Raw genomic sequence first — 17,451 nt, forward strand, 5'->3', positions numbered from 1 at the left:
AGAGAAACCGACATGTTTTTCAAATGGTTGGTTGAGGTTGCCGACGACCTAGGTATATTTCATTCCGTCTTCAACGCTGGCGATCGGCTAAGGTCGCCCACTACCAAACGGATGGTCAGCTGAGGTCGCCCACTACCAAACGGATTCTCCGAAGTTCCCGCTACGAAACAGATTTTGCCAAACTGTACACTAATGGGACTGATGCTTGGTCTAAATTCATACAAAGGGTGAGTGGTCGGCCTGTTTGGGCGATTGGGCCTACCGCCTCTTCCTTGGCTAACAAAACTCGTATGGACAAAGCCGCCAGAACCACTCCGAATCGATGCATCGAGTGGCTCGATATGTAGCCTCCAGATTCTGTTCTTTCCGTCTGCTTCGGTTCTCATAACACAATCTCTACTTCACAAATGACAGAATTGGCTATTGCTTTGGAGGCAAGTGGTAGGAATTTTATATCGGTTGTTAGGCCTCCGGTGGGATTTGACATAAACTCTGAACTCAGGGCAAATGACTGGTTATCGGAGGGATTCGAGGAACGAATAAAAGCGCAAAACATAGGATTATTGGTGCGTAAATGGGCACCCAGGTGGATATTCTATCTCACATGTCTACCTCTGCCTTTCTAAGCCATTGCGGTTGGAATTCAATGATGGAAAGCTTGAGTCGTCGCATGCCAATCATCGGGTGGTTGACGTCGCCAATCAGTTTTACAACACGAAATTTTTGGAGGAGGAAACTAGTCAAAAGCTCTCTATTAGTGTTCTTCATTTTATTTCTCTCTACTCTAGAGTTTAAACGAAAGAGAGAGAAAAGGGTAGTTTGAGCAAAGTAAATGGAATGAAGATAATAGCAGAAAAGGAGAAAAAACTAAAATAAATTAGAAAGGGTAGTTTAGACATTTAGAAAACTTTAACAGTAAAATCAGAATTTTTTTCAAAGTTTATTGATGGAACACTAACGAAGGTGGGTCTTTGTCTAATGGCCAAAGTTTCAGTGAGTTTTTGTTGCAAAAAAAAAAAGTACAGGGGGATCTTTGTCACTGACCCTATAGTACGGGGGGCCTTTTGTAATTTACCCAAAAATGTCGCTATCAAGAGAGAAGAGTAGGCAGAATGTATGGTCTGATCCATCTTATTTATCTGCTTCAACTCATCCACGCCATTGAATGCTTCTTCCTTCGTAATTCGTACTCGTCAACTTGTTTTAACAAGAAAGGTCGGTGTAGACCGTACGAAGAACCAACTAAGACCGAGCACCAGCAAATCCTTCCGGTGGCGTGGGTTTGCAGCACTGACGCAGAGGAAGGAACCGTTCTGTAACGTATCGGTTGATAACGAAGCAAAATGTCGGCTGTTACGAACCAGGAGGAAGATAAGAAACCTACAGATCAGTCGGCCCATATCAATCTCAAGGTCAAGGGTCAGGTCTGATCATTCTTCTTCTTCTTCTTCTTCTTCTTCTTCTTCTTCTTTTTCTTCTTCTTCATGACTAAGTGCGACTTAGGGATTTCTCTTTGGGGCGTTGTTGCAATTCTTTACCCTTTTTTTCTCCAGGAAATTCCCCCTTACAGATTGTTTACGGTGTACTTTTGGTTTATGAACATGTTTATGTTTTATATAGGACTTGATACCGTACAAAGTGTACAAATTTGTAATCGTTGTTTCTGTTGATTTGGTATTATGCGGGTTTAGTTTCGATTTCTCACTATTTGACCGACAACAACATTGGGATGGTTAATTAGTTCAGTTTAGGGTTTTCAATTTTCTTGCAAGTTAGGGTTTCATCAGGGACTTAATCTCTCGTCCTGTAGTGCTGCTTATGGTTTGTCAGTTGCGTACTTCGGATGTTCTGTTGGTTATGATGGTTTTCTTTACCATTACTATGCAAAACAGTATAACTTTGGCTCAGTTCCATCGACTATCTCCATGTTAGTGTTAAATTGTGCGGGTTCGAAAAATAATGCACTGCCAACTTTCGTGCTTAGGATTTAATGTGTAGGAGAAGTTAATTCATTGTTTTGATTTATGAGTTTTTTTTTTTTTTACTTGGTATTTATGTTTTAACAAAATTTGCTTGGAATTGTGTAAGACTGATTGATGATCTGTTAGGACTATATAGGGTGGAGTCAGTATCTATAAGTGTCAACTTTGGATGCTTTCAGATGACTCTTTTTTTCGTTCTTTCTTACCCGTTTTAGGTCTTCCTCCAAAATTTTCTTTCTCGGTAAAAGAAAGGGATTCAGTGGATTTATTCAGGCATACATGGGATAAGTTTACACAAGATCACAAGTACATTACCTCAATATCTAATTATCTATGCGAGTCACCCTACTCTACTGACATTTCAATCAATTTTAAAGCCTGATTTATGAGTTTAGAGTCTATTTTTCTCAGATCCTGCTAGGTGGACGCATGTTTCAATGTTCTATTGACTACATTACCTCCATGTCTATGTGATTCACGCCGTTCTACTGACATTTCAATCAATTTTAAAGCCTGATTTGTGAGTTATGTTCTAAGATTCCTGCTAGATGGATGCATGTTTCAATGTTATATTGACTATGCATTTACCTGCTAGATTATCTACTTATAAAGAAATATAGGTTTAAATGGATTGGATTTGTCTTGATCGTCTTGTATCACTCACTGCTTGATTCTTATTGGGAAAACTGGTTCAATTTGATGTGCCTAAATGTCTAGAGCCTTGGGGGTAGTTTTGTACTACTAGACAAATTTTAAGGCCAAAACAAAATACAAAACAAAAGGTTGAAGACATTTCTGCTTCTCAACCTTGTTTCATACTGCTTCGTTATTCTATTAGTTTTTATTGTCTGATAACGGGCATGTTGCCAACATATAACATCCCTGTTATGTTCATTCAACAATATGGTTTTATAACCATGCAATTATTTGCAGATGAATGACATTCCATAGATTTCATATCATAATGGTTTTATAGTAGTTCTCTGATCATGTTTGAATCTCACATGTGTGGGTAATGGTACTCTGTTTTGATGATATTATGTAAATAAAATTGTCTTATCGTGTTATTCAATTTTGTTCATTGTTATAATTTGTTGGTGTTGGCATAATTGAGTATGTGATACAGTGCGGACCTAGAAAAATGTCTTTTACTGGTCAAACGGTAAAAACTGCATTGCATGTCTTTGTAGGCTGTCGTTATGTTCTACATTGCCTTTAACAATTGGGATGTTTCATGAATTTGACCGTTCATTATACCCTGTGGGCTGGGTGCAATTCATAACATTTCATTATGCATTCCTAACTGTTGGAGGCTTTGTTTTATCTTGACCCATAATGCTGATTACTCTTGACGTAGGAAATATGGGCCCAAATCTAGCCTTGATACCATATGCCTATGGCAAATGAGTATTTAAAATTTCAACCTGCTTTATCTTCGTACCAGTACCCTATTGTAGCATATTTGATAGTGGACTGGAGATCGACACAATTTCCCATGGTCATTTAGTGGCAAACTAACCCAAGTACTTGGTAAATTTTCACAGAGAATCATCTAGATTGGGTTCCACCTTTTTAACCAGTTAGTACTTTCATAATATATTACAGGCAGCCAGCCATTTTTTATGCAATGGTAAAATCTCAGGATGACAAGCGTGAGAATGCAGTCTTAAGTCCCAGAGTGGCAACTTTATGTAAACAATGCCAAAGTTAGGCAGTCTACCCCTCCCAACGCCTGTATGGCTTTGGATAAATTGAATGGTGTTTGGTATTTGTTACTTATTAAAGAGTAAAAGTAACGTAGTTCATGTGTTGCTAAGGTACAGACCACAGTGTTGTTGGGATTTTGATTTATTTTCTGTATGGTTATAGGATGGGAACGAAGTGTTTTTCAGAATCAAGAGAAGCACTCAACTGCGGAAGCTGATGAATGCATACTGTGATCGACAGTCAGTGGATCTCAATTCAATTGCATTCTTATTTGATGGCCGTCGTCTCCGAGGAGAGCAGACTCCTGATGAGGTATTCCCCCTCCCCCCTCCAAGTGTATGATGCATCATATATCTCTTAATACCTTTTTTTTCCTATTTTGTACATTGGAACTGAATTTTATCTTCTATTATTACTGCAGCTTGAGATGGAAGATGGGGATGAGATCGATGCAATGTTGCACCAAACAGGTGGCGCAACTATCTAGATGCTGGATTGGGTGGTTCATTTGTGTAAAAAGGATCAAAGTTACAAATACTTTTCATAGTTGTAGGTTGTTCGAGACTGAGTTCATAACGTGTAACAAAGATTATTCGGTTGATCATGTTTTGAATTATGTGGTGCTCCTGTTCTTAGTTACTCTCCAAGAAGCGGCAGAAAACTACAATCAAGTCATTGTCTGGAAACTTGTGGATATTATTTTGTGGATCTCTTCAGATTACTATGCTATTATGGAAACCCAGGCACTTGAATATATTATATATGGTATATGTGTGAGATCTGGTTCTGTCATCATTTCTCTACGCTTCAATCCACGCATCAATGTATAAGCTGTAAGGTCTTGATGGTTTGTTGGAATCTTTTGAACTTAATATCGGTTGAATTGTGAGACTCCTTATCCCCCAGCATTTTGGGTTAGGACAGATTGTACAGGAAGTGAGATAATGTTGCAAAAAGCTTTGAGTTCTATGCATGGTGGAAAACAATCTATTACAACTCAGCCTTGAAGCAAATCAGGTGACTAAAAACCAAAGAACTATGCTCATATTTGGACTTTTATCTTTTCTTTTGTTGTTTAATCAAATGCAAACTGGAAAATGGGCTAGAAATTTTGTTTTGTTTTACACTTTTACTCCTTTTATAGGGGTAAGTGGAAGAATAGTGCACTGTGCACTTGCAGTGTATATATCCTTCTTATTTTGCATTGTAATGTACATGTAAAGTTCTCGAGTCTTGACCATGGTTGGACTGTTTGGCCTGGAAATCATTCAGACACAGACAATCGGTTCTGTTTCACCATTAACCCATTGAGACTTGGATCTGAAAATATTGCTGTAGATCCCAGAGAAAGAAGCAATATTGCTGTAGATCTGAAAATCAGATCTGATATCTCAGTTCTCGGATCTGAGAGAGTCCAAAGTTGCCATTGCGTTTTCTGTTGCCACTGCCGCTGTCATTGCTATAACCGATGAACATCTTCCGCCCTTCCCTCCTTATTCATTCCTTTTTTTTTTCTCTTATTTTTTTTCTTTCTTTCTTCCTTTTTCAGCCAACGTCAGTATCTTTAATTTACAAGGTCAATCTGTCAATTTCTCACTCAATTTTATGGAATCAGAATTTTGGCATTGACGGTAAAATTAATTACAATGCAGTTTGGAATGACTGTACAAGTTTTTAATTACAATGTACAAGTATTTACAGCTTGGGCCGTTGCAAGGGAAAAAAAACAAAAAAGACCTTGATGAAAGCAATAAAAAATAAACAAATAAATGAATATAAAATTAAATGTTAAGTAGAAATATGATGCAGCAAATGCGGGTTGCAACATTTAGCCATCTTGCATGCCTTTAATCTTTTTCCGTCGTCTCAACATGTGTGCGTTCTCTTGAGCTTTATGGTGGTGTCTGCAATCAAATGGTTATATCATTGGAATTTCATTTTATCATTCGCATTATCCATCAAAATTAGGATATAGGAATTCTTTGAACTTACCTGGAATGGATATTCCTCCTGTCTTCTACCTGTACAGCCAAACCCAACATATAATTAATCACAAGCAAAACATGGACAAAGTACTTATCATGTCAAATTTACAGCATCAGATAGAAACCAGTGGAATATTCAACCTCAAATGTTTACTAATTACTACTAATTCAACTCTCAAGGCATACTTTTCAGATCAGCAAAGTTCAGTTCTTTTCAAAGGTTTATGACCTAGAGAAATACGGTAACTAGTAAATGTAATCTAATTCACACTACTTGATTGAGTAAACAATCTCAATAACAATATGGTCATCATATTTCTTCAAAAAACTAAGTTTTTCAAGTCACTTTCATCTATAAACCATAATGGCAACCCAAATTAGCAGGAGAAATTACTTGATTTTAACACAAGTGGTTGATGAGCATCTCTAATGGGACAATCAGAAGGCATTTGCATAGACAAAGCAGCAGTAAGGTCTTCAGTACTTCTTGCTAAAGCAATATCAAAGCATATTGATCTGGAAATGTCTCTATATCACCATAGCAAACCATATTGATCTGAAAATGTATTTCACCATTACCTTTATTGTGCAAGGAGTCAAGGACATTCGATCTAAAAAAGAACACGGAGATAACTATTAAGTGATAATCCATGTCAGAATAAGCAAATAATTTCCACTCTTATCAGCAGCAGTGAACATTTATGTAACACATGATGCTTCTCAGGCTTAGCCTGAAAATTTATGTTAGTTTGACTCTAAGAGCAAAAATGCTGAAGGTTAGGTTTGCACTCAGTTTACCACTCCCAAAACCACAGATGGCTATGATCAACATTGGGTAATAGCCCTATATACATGACGCTTCTTGAATTATTTTCTTTCTTTTTTTGATCATATCTTTGATTAACAAAATCAAATTACTCTTTAACATATCTCAACTTGACGCTTGTCATGTCCTGAACTGCCAACTATATTGTATGCTCTTGGCTGGTGTATTACTGCAACACCTATTCTTTTCTTTTGCAGTTTAGTTTATAACACCAATTTTTATATACTGAATCATTTTTTGCCTTCTACCCTTTTTGATAACTAATCTGCAGTCCTTGCAACAATTACCTTTGGAACAAATGGCACAGTTTGAATTACATTTATTGGAATATGGACCGGCTAACTTTGTGGTTGAATGATCCTGGGTCAAGATATCATGCATTTCATCCCTTGTAGAAAGTCAAGGAACAAACTCAGTCAGTATTCCATGCTTACAACAAGTAGGTACATACTTAAGTTACGTAGAAGCTATTTCAAACCGGACTGAAGCTATTCCTTAAAAAAAGGGCAGCCCAGTACATGAGGCTCCCGCCAATGTGGGGACTGGGGAGGGACAGATGTACACAGCCTTACCCCTGCACATACAGAACATACAGAGAGGCTGTTTCCAAGATTTGAACCCTGACCACCCAGGTTGCAATGGAGCAACCCAACCGTTGCACCAAGGCCCACCCTGGATTGAAGCTGTTCCTTATTATTCCAAATTCTATCAGAGATGGCATTCTTCTGTAAATTCTGTGTCACACCAGCAATGCTTGGAATACAGTCATGGAAATGCTTGTCAGAAAATCTGTTCATGCATGTGTGGCAAGCAGAAAATTGTTAAAAAAGTGTCTAAAGGTTCATGCCTCATTGTTTCGCTAAGAGCATAACAATTATTATACCATTACAACATGTTGATATGTATCAAGTGAAGCTTGTGTCTACTCATGCATAGGGACTAAAGCTTCTATGTGGTGGCAATCATAATTCCTCATACATGTGCTCTCATAGAATCCACAACTTACATGAACTTGAGATCCACATTTCTGTCTGCAACGACTAGACTGTGACGGGAGGTGTAGGCAAGATAGTTGTTGCAAAAACTCCTGGATATGGTTGTAGATGCTGTGCATAATCATAAACAAATCAGTGATTAGTCTGGTAATACTACCACTGGAAGAGATGAAACAGAAAGATGCTGTGACACGCAATCATAAGTATGTAGAAAAGAATGAGACGTCTTTGCCTTTTATAATTTTGTATTAATGAAGGCTTAACTTTCAAAGAAGTGTTAAAACGGGGGCACTTATTAGGATTGTAAATCTAACTGAATTTGATAAAGGTAGGGGCCATTGCTTGGTTTGGTAATAAAATCTCAGGCCAATAAACATGAGAATGCAAAGTCTAACGGTGGCCACTTTGAGCAAAAAAAAAAAAAAAGGGTTTCTAGCCGATAGGAGCACCTTTTCGCCCCTAATATCAATAAAAATAACCTTTTAATTATAATATCAAAAAACAGGCAAAAACCTTTTTTTTTTATAAAATATCAAATAAGGGTAAGAAATGGGCAAAACACTGTTCATTGTCTCCAAACTCGTGACGATAGCAGGACTGCGGAAACAACCCCTCCATTTTCTCTCTCTTTGTCCCTTCCTCTTCTTCTTCTTCTTCTTCTTCCATCTTTGGTCTTCGATCTTGTTTGTCGTCTTTTGGCGATGAACATCTTTCAGCAGCGATGTTTCCTAAACATCTGAGTGAAGTTCCTTTGGCAGCCTTCAAACATCTGAGTGGGGTAAATAAAATCAAACCCAGGAAGACATTTTCAAACAGGTTTCATGCCTACCATCGTGCAGTAGCTGTTGAAGCCGCACAGACCTTTGACTTGACATTTTTTGTCCTTGCTCAGTGCCTCCCACACAGTAGACACCGAGGTAAATACATTATTTCCGTCCAAGCTGTGGGAATACAATCGGAAAATCTCACAGTAGACTCAGATGTTTAGGAAACATCGCTGCTGAAAGATGTTCATCACCAAAAGACGATGAACAGTGTTTTTGTCCATTTCTTACCCTTATTTGATATTTTATAAAAAAAGACTTTTTAGAAATTATAATTAAAAGATTATTTTTATTGATATTAGAGGCGAAAAGGTGCTCCTATCGGCTAGAAAAAGTGGAAAATGTTAGGTCCATATCCAAATCCACCCTTTCCAAGGCCACAAATAGCTGGGACCAACATTGGATAATCCCTTTCTTAATGGAATTTGACAAAGGTCCTATTACAAAGGAAGCCATATGATCCTCAACTGGTTTATGACAGTGGGAGAGAGAAGTGGATTGAAAACCTCATCTTCCCTGGGTAAAGAAGCATCAACAGAGAAGGAGAAATTGGAGGCCAGTAAAACCACAAACTCATCCTGTCTTCTTTTACATTTTTCCCCTTTATTTGCAGCTGAAACAGAGGTTGGATGGCTTACCCAATGCACATTTTTCTATGTAAACCATGGATATTTGATATTACAACCTTCCTGTGGCTACAATATCATCTTCAAATCCAGAAGTGATTTGAAGGTGGAGTTGGGACTCTAAAGCAGGAACAGCAACTCAAATGGATGATTCTCCAGAAATAGATATGGATTTCACTTGCTTTTCTAATGAACAATCATTTCACAGTTAGATATAAATAAATGTCTAAACTTCAATTATCAAAGCAAAAATAAATTAATTAATTGCTAAAAATAATAGACACACCAGTAACTTGAATGGCACAATTTTGGAAAATGGGATACATCAACCATATGCTTTGCAACCATTAGTTGTTGGTTATGTGCGTAACCCCCCTGCGCCTCTCGGAACATGAGTTCCCTATTTGTCAATGCTCTCTATTAATCTACAGATTTGATTTTAATTAGTTGCATGGCACTATAACATTTTGAAAGTTTGAGGTGTACTTATTTTCCAGAATTCCAAATAAATTGATTTATTGCCCAATTTCCACTCTGGGAGTCCAAAATCTACTGTTAAAAAATTGGCAGAGTTGATCCAGTGGGTATGCATATGACTTGTGCATGGTTGATGCTTATCCTTGTTTAAGCCAACCGATAAGGGTCGTTGGACTCCGAAATGTCCAGAGGGATGACGGTAGTTCAGGTTGGTGAAAAGGAAAAAGGAAAGAGGAAAGAGAGGAGAGAGAGAGAATCTGGGTTCTCTCCATAATGGATCTAACTAATGTTTTAATAACGAGTCCCCATATGGATATGGGGCCTATTTATAGTGTTTCGGGTTTCATCTTTCTAGAATTTTCTTTTTCTTTCACTTTACCCATTTTTCCCTTGTGCTTAATTAATGCACATGTTTAGTTAATGCATGTGCTCTTAATTATCATTCTAGAATATTCTTAAATGTTATTGTTCTAAAAGCCTCAACTCTTGATTTGTTTTATAAATTTATAAATAATTGGCAGATAATTAATCTGACCCGGATTTATGCCGGATTGGACGGGTTGATGTTCTTACACAACTCCACTGTATTACACCTTGTTGCAATTTGCAAACAACATACCTTAATCGATGCCTGTTGCAGGCTATGAAGAAGGCAATGAAACCATTTAAGATGCTCCGGACAGCACGGAAAATCTGCAGGAAAGAAATGAAAGTTGATTTGAAATGAAAATAAAATGTGTGAATTTTACTATTGACCGGAATATATATAATTATACAGTCACAAAAACCTGAGAGAAAAGGTCATTCCACAGTGCACGCCACATGGAAATCTCAGAGGTGCTCACTGCTGCCTCAGAAGCTGTGGCAATCTGGAAGATACTACTTATTGATGACCACAGCTCTCCCAGCAAATTAAATATGCAGGAGCAAATAAAGGCCATAGAACTTGCTAATGCAATAACCAGGCGGATGGGAGTATATAGTATTTCCTTAAGGGCCCAAAATATTGGGTATATAATTGATGATCCTTTGATATGATACAAACAAGAAAAACATGCTGTTAGTATGATATCCCATCAAGACATTAGCTAACAAATATATCAGTAATTTGAAAGAAGCATAGTCCTTGCATCGAATGATGACATACCGATTCTCCAGATGATAGAAATAATAAACCACAATGGTGAGAATAAAACCTCTAAAAGGTTCATTACTAGGCTGCATGAAGAACCAATTGTAATCCAAATTACAGAACAGAAGCCCTCAACTGCTTCAAGACATGTATTCCAAATGGGAAAGAGGAAATCCATAAACTCCAGAAATGGCCCTATTGGTTGTGTGAGAACTGAAAGAAATGATCTGATGGCATGTGTGACCATTAAGAACCACTTAACTGCCTTCTCAAAATTATGAAGAAACAGCATGGTGCCCAAGTATCTGATCCTTGATATCATCTCCCAACTTTCTATCCAGTCAAAAAGAGGCCCACACAAGCGTGATGCAGTTGCTTTCAGGAGTGGAACATTTTTGTATAAATCATAAAACCCAATGAGAACAGTAATAACTGAAATCAGCACATACAAACCTCTTGCAAGGGGGCACATCCATGGACGATAGAGGTGGCAAAATACTGGATATGATTGAAGAAAAATAACCCAAGATGGAAGCCCAGACTCTAGTAAAGTTAGTAACCGCACATCTGACATGATTATTTCCCTCAATTTAAATGGAAGGTCATGGTCATTGAACCTAAACAAAATCAAAACGTCCCTGTACTCACTAGCTTCAACTGTATTTTCACTGTCACTGCTACTAGTAGAAGTTGAAATCTCTGAATGTTGTTGTGAGTTATCAATTTCACTGTGAGTCTTGGAAAATGTATCCATTTCATCTCTGGAATTAATGTATTTTATTATTTTTCTTCTCTTGTATGGCCCAGTGGCAGGAGGTGGTGTGTGTAGTGCACTTTTATTTTCAACACTTGCAGGGTATACACCAAATTTGTTGCCGATGCTGTAAGGAGATTTTTCTGGAAGACAATCATCATCAGAATAGATGCTTTCACTGAAACTAACAGGTTCAGTCCATGAGAAATCTTCTCTGGTGTCATAGAATACATCTCCTGGAGAAGTTTCAAAAACTATCAGTTGTTGAAAGGGAGTGTATAAATAAAGTAGTATCTCTAGTCAGCCAGAAAATGGAGGGTCGTGCTACCCGTCATTTGGCGGTCCAACAAAACAGATCTTCTAAAAGCCATACAAGAAGATTAATTATCCAAAAGAATATAGTGGATTAGATAGTCGATTTGGTAAATTTGTGGACAAATAATTTCATGGTGATTATGTGGGATGCATGGGTGCTCCATCCCCACCACCAACAAACAAAAAGAAAAGAAAGGAAATAAAATGGTATGGCATGTGACAGAATAGACTGTACCAGTTGCTACTTTCCATTCATCCACCTTTATGCATATTAAAAGAAAGGAATGATGAAAAAGAGAGAAAATACCTCTAATGGAATCTAGGCACTTTCGCAATAGAATCTGTTCAAAGTGTGTTCCTGAGAACCATGAAGGAATTGAACTTGAAGCTTGTTCTATACTTTCAAATTCCCATCTTTTCATGAATTTAGCCTCTATTGCCATACATGTAGCTGTCTGTTAGTGGCACACAAAAACATTTAGGACACGACAGCAAGCAGAGAAAAATAGACATTGAAGATGCAGCACAAAGTGTGAGACTACCTGAAGCTCATTCAAATAGTTGATACCGCGGACACTTTCCCATGCAACTTCAAATACAAAGAAACCATATAAGATCTGATTCAACTGACGATCCAAGAGCAAGGAATTCCTCAGTTTCTCAGGCAACAGGGCTTTCTTTTGAGATAATTTTGTCACATCAATCAGCATGGACCATCTCTTATATTTACCGGGCTTGCTAGTGTTGAATATGGAGCTATCCTTCAAATCAAACCTATTCTGGAGGTTCTTTCTCTCCCTTCGTGCTTTAGTGTTTGCAAAGGGGGATAACCTAGACTGTACAGAATACAAATTAATGTCATTATTGTCATTATTCAATAACTGGCTAAGACTCTATGAGCAGCACTTTGTCAAAGGAAATATGTTATAACCTTTACAACCATGAATTGCCACAAATGTGCAGCTCGTGAATCCAGGTATGTTGACCATGGTCGATTGTCCACTAATATAAAGAATTTCTTAGTTTCAGGGGCCAGGAAAAGACTAAGATGCGAAAGATAAGATTGTAAATCCCTGCATGGTGCAAACATGGAAAACAAGGCAAAATTATTCACCATAAAAATAACCAGTAAATGCACATGCATGAGCTTTACATATCACTCTGATCATATGACAAATTATTTCACTATTGGCCTTGGTAACCCTTGCCCTAGAATAAACTAAATTGTTACATATTCATCTATCTCGGTGTTTAATGTCCAAAGGGGGAAAAAGAGAAATAAAAGGAATAAATTATATGATATATCTAAGAATGCAATTCACATTTTTCAGACCAACAACATACTTAATTTTCTGCAGAACTGCATGAAATTGCCAATCTTTCATGTTGGATACTAGCTGCTAACTGCCTACCTTTTAGAGGTCCACATTGGAAGTCCAATGGGTTGTAAGGTTGTTGATATCAAACATATGACTGAGAATATTTACCTGTAGTGGCATTTTCCTTCCTCTTGTATTCCTATAAAGAGTATTTAAGGACATTGAAACTTGAGTGAAAACCACACTAGAAAACCTGTGGCTCTCATGCTTCACCAAAATCAATACTTCTAGGGTGGTTTTTGCCTTTTCGCGTATGAGTTGGGGTGGGGGGGGAGATTAGAATAGCTCAACGTCTGACCCATGCAAGTGCGATCAGATCATTTCTGGTGGCTGAGCAATACTAGCACAGAACATAACCTCATAATGCTATCAATTAGTACAGCCGTCTGTCCAAACCTTGAAATGATAATTAAAAATTCAAAGGAACAAGAAGGCTTTTAAATGATAAATATTTAGGAGTGGTGTACATTATGCTGGGAACCCGCAAATGTGATTGTATAGCATACATTCCACCAAAGAGGCATTGACTGGTCTCTAAGAAATTCCCAGAAATCAATTTGAGTTACCTCCAAAATCCTGCAATGATAAGTAGAACTGCCTCTACAAGCAGAGCAGAAACAAAGTTTGCTGAATTTCATTTTCAGGCTATGAATACTCAACGATATGGCAACTCCCGAAGATCCAATTGGACAATTATGTTTAGATTCGGTAATATAAATACAATCTTTAATTCAAAATTCAAACTTTAAGAGATCTACCTACTCAAAATTTTGAAAAAAAAAAAAAAAAAGCAAAAAGAAAACACAGTAAAGACGAGAAAGAGATTGAAATTGATTTCAATCAGTCCTCATGTGTCTGGATGGGAACAATGGTATGATTAAAAACGTTTCACATTCCTATGATCAGTGTCCAATAAATTCCAACAAAGTGAAGAAGGGGGAAGGACAGTCTTACACACCCAATTTGTAAGCTTGTTAAAGGGAAAAAACACTGATCATTTTCGTCTGTCATCCTCGACATTATGCTCTAAGCGCTGCTTAAAGCAGGAATTAATACCGAGAAATCCTGAAATATCTGCAAAAGTTTAATACAATACACGACATGTTAGAGAATTCTCCACTACAATTAAAACTAAGAAAAAATAAAAGAAAGAGGGACGATACTAGGAGGGAATATGAGAAAAAGGAAAAAGAGAACACCTAAAACCAAAAGTTGATCAAACGCATTCCATGAGAGCGATGGAATGACGACGAAGAAGACGAGGAAACAGAAACGAAGCAATCACCACCGAACTTCATAACAAACTAGCCGCGCCCAGAACTAAAGTGAATTCGTCTGAGAAACGTTAACGGCCGTGATCAAAAGACGGCAGATATCATACGGACAAGCAGTAGCGACACGCGCACCGAAACATCGAGAATTCGAGACAGAAATTAATACGCAATAAGAAGGCAGTTAATGAAGGAGACGGAGAGAGAGAGAATTCAAAACCCAATTGGAAGGAGAAGAGCAAACCAGAATCGCCCCTTCTCTCTCTCTCCAAACATTATTGCACTGATGGAGGAGTTCCCTTCGCTTGTAAGGCGTGTCCAGGAGAAGCCTCAATCGAGGAGAAGGACACGTTGAGGGGGAAACGTCAATGCCTCATTGGTGATTGGAGTTTTTCTCGTAGCAGAAGAAATCCGAATAAACAATTAATAGAAGAGGCTGCTTTATTCTTAATTCTTAAGATTTTTCTTAATTAAGCCTCAATTCCCGTAGGGATTATCGGGATCTGATACTCGCCGCCAGCATCATCTCTCTGTCTCTGAACTTCGGTAGTCTTTTCAGTCTTTCTCTCCCTTCTCTCTCTCTCTGTTGTCTATCTCTAGTCTCTTCTCAGAAGGAAAGAGAGGATTGAAGGAGGGCCAAAGACAATTAAAGATTTCGAACGCGAGTGGGAAAGCGAAGGAAATCCCCAGGGAAATTATATGGACACGCGTTGTTGGCGACAGCCAGACACAGAATTATGTCAACATTACAATTAGGTACCGAGTACGACTACCGAGTCGAGTCTTCCTCCATGATACAGTTTAGTTTAGCTGGTGGGGCCTCATCCACTGGATCCCATTCAAAAGGGACATCATCTCTCGTCTACATCTAGAGCGATGATCTGCGATCCTATCTTGATTTCATTTTAGATAAGATACATCCGTTCGTACCATTGATTTTAACAGTTCGGAATTATTCTTGAACGGCAAACGCGGCCAGGGCCATCCTCTTTTCTCTGCCTCGCTTTGGCCTCTGGGTACGAGAGACGGTGGGGGTATGGTATTGGTATGGAGGAATGTGTGCACTTTTCAGTTCACGGCTTCACGCATTCCGTGGACTGGATTCGTTCAAATTATTGAGTAGGTCCCGCTAAAGTTTGGAGGTATGTAGGGCAACAGCGCGGTCGCGGTGGGCTTGGTGGTGGGGTCCATCAGCCGTTTCGGGCAAGATCTGGCTTCTTTCTTCAGTGACAGCGTGCGTGATGTACAGATGTGATGCTATATCAATAATTCCGATTTACTTTAATTATGGGATAAGGTACTGTGCATCACATGGGGGGTAGGACTAGGATGGATTTATGTATCTCCAGTCCTATGTATAATACCATTATAGCCTAGTCTGGCCCGGCCTCATCTCACCTCTCTCTCTATCTATGGATCGGATCGACCTGTCCAGCGGCCCAGCCCAATTACTGATATAATTTGGGGAGAATGTCGGCCCAGCCTAATGAATCGACTGATCTCAGTCACAACTGATAGTGATAATGTGATATTGACATCTTCCTAATGGATATCAGTAAATTTCCAATTATATCCTTGTTACAAATTTTAACAGTAACAAAAACTGTTTTGATTGGAAAAACATGATGGTTAACAAAACCAGTGAGCCAGTGGCTTGTGCAGAGCAGATTCGTTCGTTCCTTGTTTTGTTTTTTGTGCGTCCAAATGATATTTATTAAGGCTAAGCGTAAGTGCGTAACATGCTTCCCAACTAATCCTCTCTACTATCCACCAACTATTAATATTTTAATGAAATTTCCTTTATTCGCTTATTGCAATCGTTTTCGGACATAAGTATCTAAGAAGAAATCAGTTCACAATATAAAAGATATGGTGGGTTGGGAAAAACAGAAGCATCTCAGCCATTATTTAATTGTAATTTAAGGAATAAAGAAGAGAAAGGAAGCTGAAGTTGAAAGAGTTGAAAGAGTTTCCCCATAAGAGGAAACAGTCTCATTGATGATGATTTCATGGCCCATTAACAAACCAGTTTAAATCCAATCCAACAGAAAAAAAAAAAAAAAAAAAAGTGGCAAGTTAATTCCTGATTAAACCAATATGACTAAGTTTGAGAGTTCTTATTTGAAAAAAATAAGTATTTATTCTAATAAGTGTTTATGAGCTTTTGGTGAAAAAACACTTATTTCAAATAACGGTAGTATAGGTATTTTGAAAATGATGTGACAGGCCAAGCAAGAAAGGAAATAAGAACTCGTTGAATAATCACTTAAAAAATAAGTCAGAATTTTAGGCTTCTCAAATAAATGTTTATTTTTGGAATAAGTATTTATTTTAGGCTTATTTTCCAAATGCCCATAAGTGTTTATAGGTATGGTCCGGAAACATACATGCTGGCCTAGGCCCATCTCAAATAATAAAAAACTCGAATTTCTCGGGCCCAGACCGAAAATCCAATCGCAACCTGTACATTGGACTGGGGTTTGGCTCACCCAAATTGCACCCCAGCCCAAACCTGCTACATTTATCATTCATTACAAGGTCCAAAAGGTATAAATACTCTTCCAGAACAATGATTTTAGTTTCTGAATCAAGCAAAAACTACTTAATGGTAGTACGAAAAAAATGTGGTCCATTGGTGGTAAATATTATTAGTACTACTGAATGCATGGCTTTAAATGACCACTTGTGTAAATGTGTGATAAGAAAATCTGGTTTTTACCCGATTAATTTGTTACCATATCCGGTTTACACGGTCCATTTCATTCCACTTTCTTAGTCCAGGACACCTCTGGTTGATGTCAACCACTAGACTGGGATAACCCATCTAACTAGATTCCTTTTCCCTTCTCTTTCCTCCTCCAGTTCTTTTCCCTTCTCTTGTTTCTCCATTTCTTTCCTCCTCTAGCTTATGACAAGTGATAATTTATAAGGCATTCTACAACATGAATTGTTTTTCTTGTTGCTAGTTCTGAAAACAAATCAAAGCTATCTCATTTTAAAGAAGATTGTTTATTAAAACAAAAGCACAAGAAACATGTTCTTGGTTGTGTATGTGTTTTCTGTTTTTAAAACTGGAGCCAAAAATATGTTTTTGAATCTGATTTCAATATCATATTTTCATTTGATTATTCAACATCATGTTCTATAAAATCATATAATTTTGTTACTGGAAATTTTG

At 37.8% G+C, this 17,451-nt stretch overlaps 2 protein-coding genes across 17 annotated transcripts; one reads left to right on the forward strand and one right to left on the reverse strand.

The window, feature by feature from the left end:
• The first annotated feature begins 242 nt into the window (after positions 1–242).
• On the forward strand, positions 243–4,484 carry LOC148875240 (small ubiquitin-related modifier 1). Its single transcript, XM_088964326.1, has 3 exons — positions 243–1,424; positions 3,852–4,001; positions 4,111–4,484. The coding sequence occupies exons 1-3, from the start codon at positions 1,344–1,346 to the stop codon at positions 4,174–4,176; spliced, it is 297 nt and encodes a 98-aa protein (XP_088820452.1). The 5' UTR covers positions 243–1,343; the 3' UTR covers positions 4,177–4,484.
• An 806-nt stretch (positions 4,485–5,290) lies between these two features.
• Positions 5,291–14,982, reverse strand: LOC148875241 (G1/S-specific cyclin-E protein). Of its 16 annotated transcripts, none has more exons than XR_016104932.1 (13): positions 14,202–14,981; positions 13,961–14,076; positions 12,555–12,696; positions 12,166–12,459; positions 11,931–12,078; positions 11,008–11,544; positions 10,570–10,887; positions 10,211–10,449; positions 10,042–10,115; positions 7,507–7,606; positions 6,069–6,230; positions 5,682–5,710; positions 5,291–5,593 (listed from the first exon to the last, which is right to left on the reverse strand). XR_016104932.1 is itself a non-coding variant. In XM_088964321.1 (12 exons), exons 2-12 carry the CDS (start codon positions 14,020–14,022, stop codon positions 5,518–5,520), a joined length of 2,019 nt encoding a protein of 672 aa, XP_088820447.1. In that variant the 5' UTR covers positions 14,023–14,076; positions 14,202–14,981; the 3' UTR covers positions 5,291–5,517. The 16 variants fall into 16 exon arrangements, 5 of the variants coding, with proteins under 5 accessions (XP_088820447.1, XP_088820446.1, XP_088820445.1 ...); XR_016104933.1 differs by lacking the exon at positions 6,069–6,230 and adding an exon at positions 6,788–6,888; XR_016104935.1 differs by lacking the exon at positions 6,069–6,230 and adding an exon at positions 8,958–9,131.
• Between the last annotated feature and the right edge of the window lie 2,469 nt (positions 14,983–17,451).

Source organism: Nelumbo lutea, chromosome 1, assembly GCF_056320005.1.
Source record: "Nelumbo lutea isolate HS-2025 chromosome 1, American lotus-T2T, whole genome shotgun sequence".
NCBI lineage: Eukaryota > Viridiplantae > Streptophyta > Magnoliopsida > Proteales > Nelumbonaceae > Nelumbo > Nelumbo lutea.

What these genes read in the sequence shown, in the direction of transcription:
- LOC148875240 (XM_088964326.1), top strand. Translation starts at nt 1,344, where the DNA reads ATGTCGGCTGTTACGAACCAGGAGGAAGATAAGAAACCTACAGATCAG. An exon ending in ATCTCAAGGTCAAGGGTCAG is followed by an intron (nt 1,425 to 3,851) that starts GTCTGATCATTC and finishes GTATGGTTATAG; the next exon opens with GATGGGAACGAAGTGTTTTT. An exon ending in GAGAGCAGACTCCTGATGAG is followed by an intron (nt 4,002 to 4,110) that starts GTATTCCCCCTC and finishes TTATTACTGCAG; the next exon opens with CTTGAGATGGAAGATGGGGA.
- LOC148875241 (XM_088964319.1), bottom strand. Translation starts at nt 14,022, where the DNA reads ATGTCGAGGATGACAGACGAAAATGATCAGTGTTTTTTCCCTTTAACA. An exon ending in GGAATGACCTTTTCTCTCAG is followed by an intron (nt 10,116 to 10,210) that starts GTTTTTGTGACT and finishes TCTTTCCTGCAG; the next exon opens with ATTTTCCGTGCTGTCCGGAG. An exon ending in AGGAGGAATATCCATTCCAG is followed by an intron (nt 5,594 to 5,681) that starts GTAAGTTCAAAG and finishes ATTTGATTGCAG; the next exon opens with ACACCACCATAAAGCTCAAG.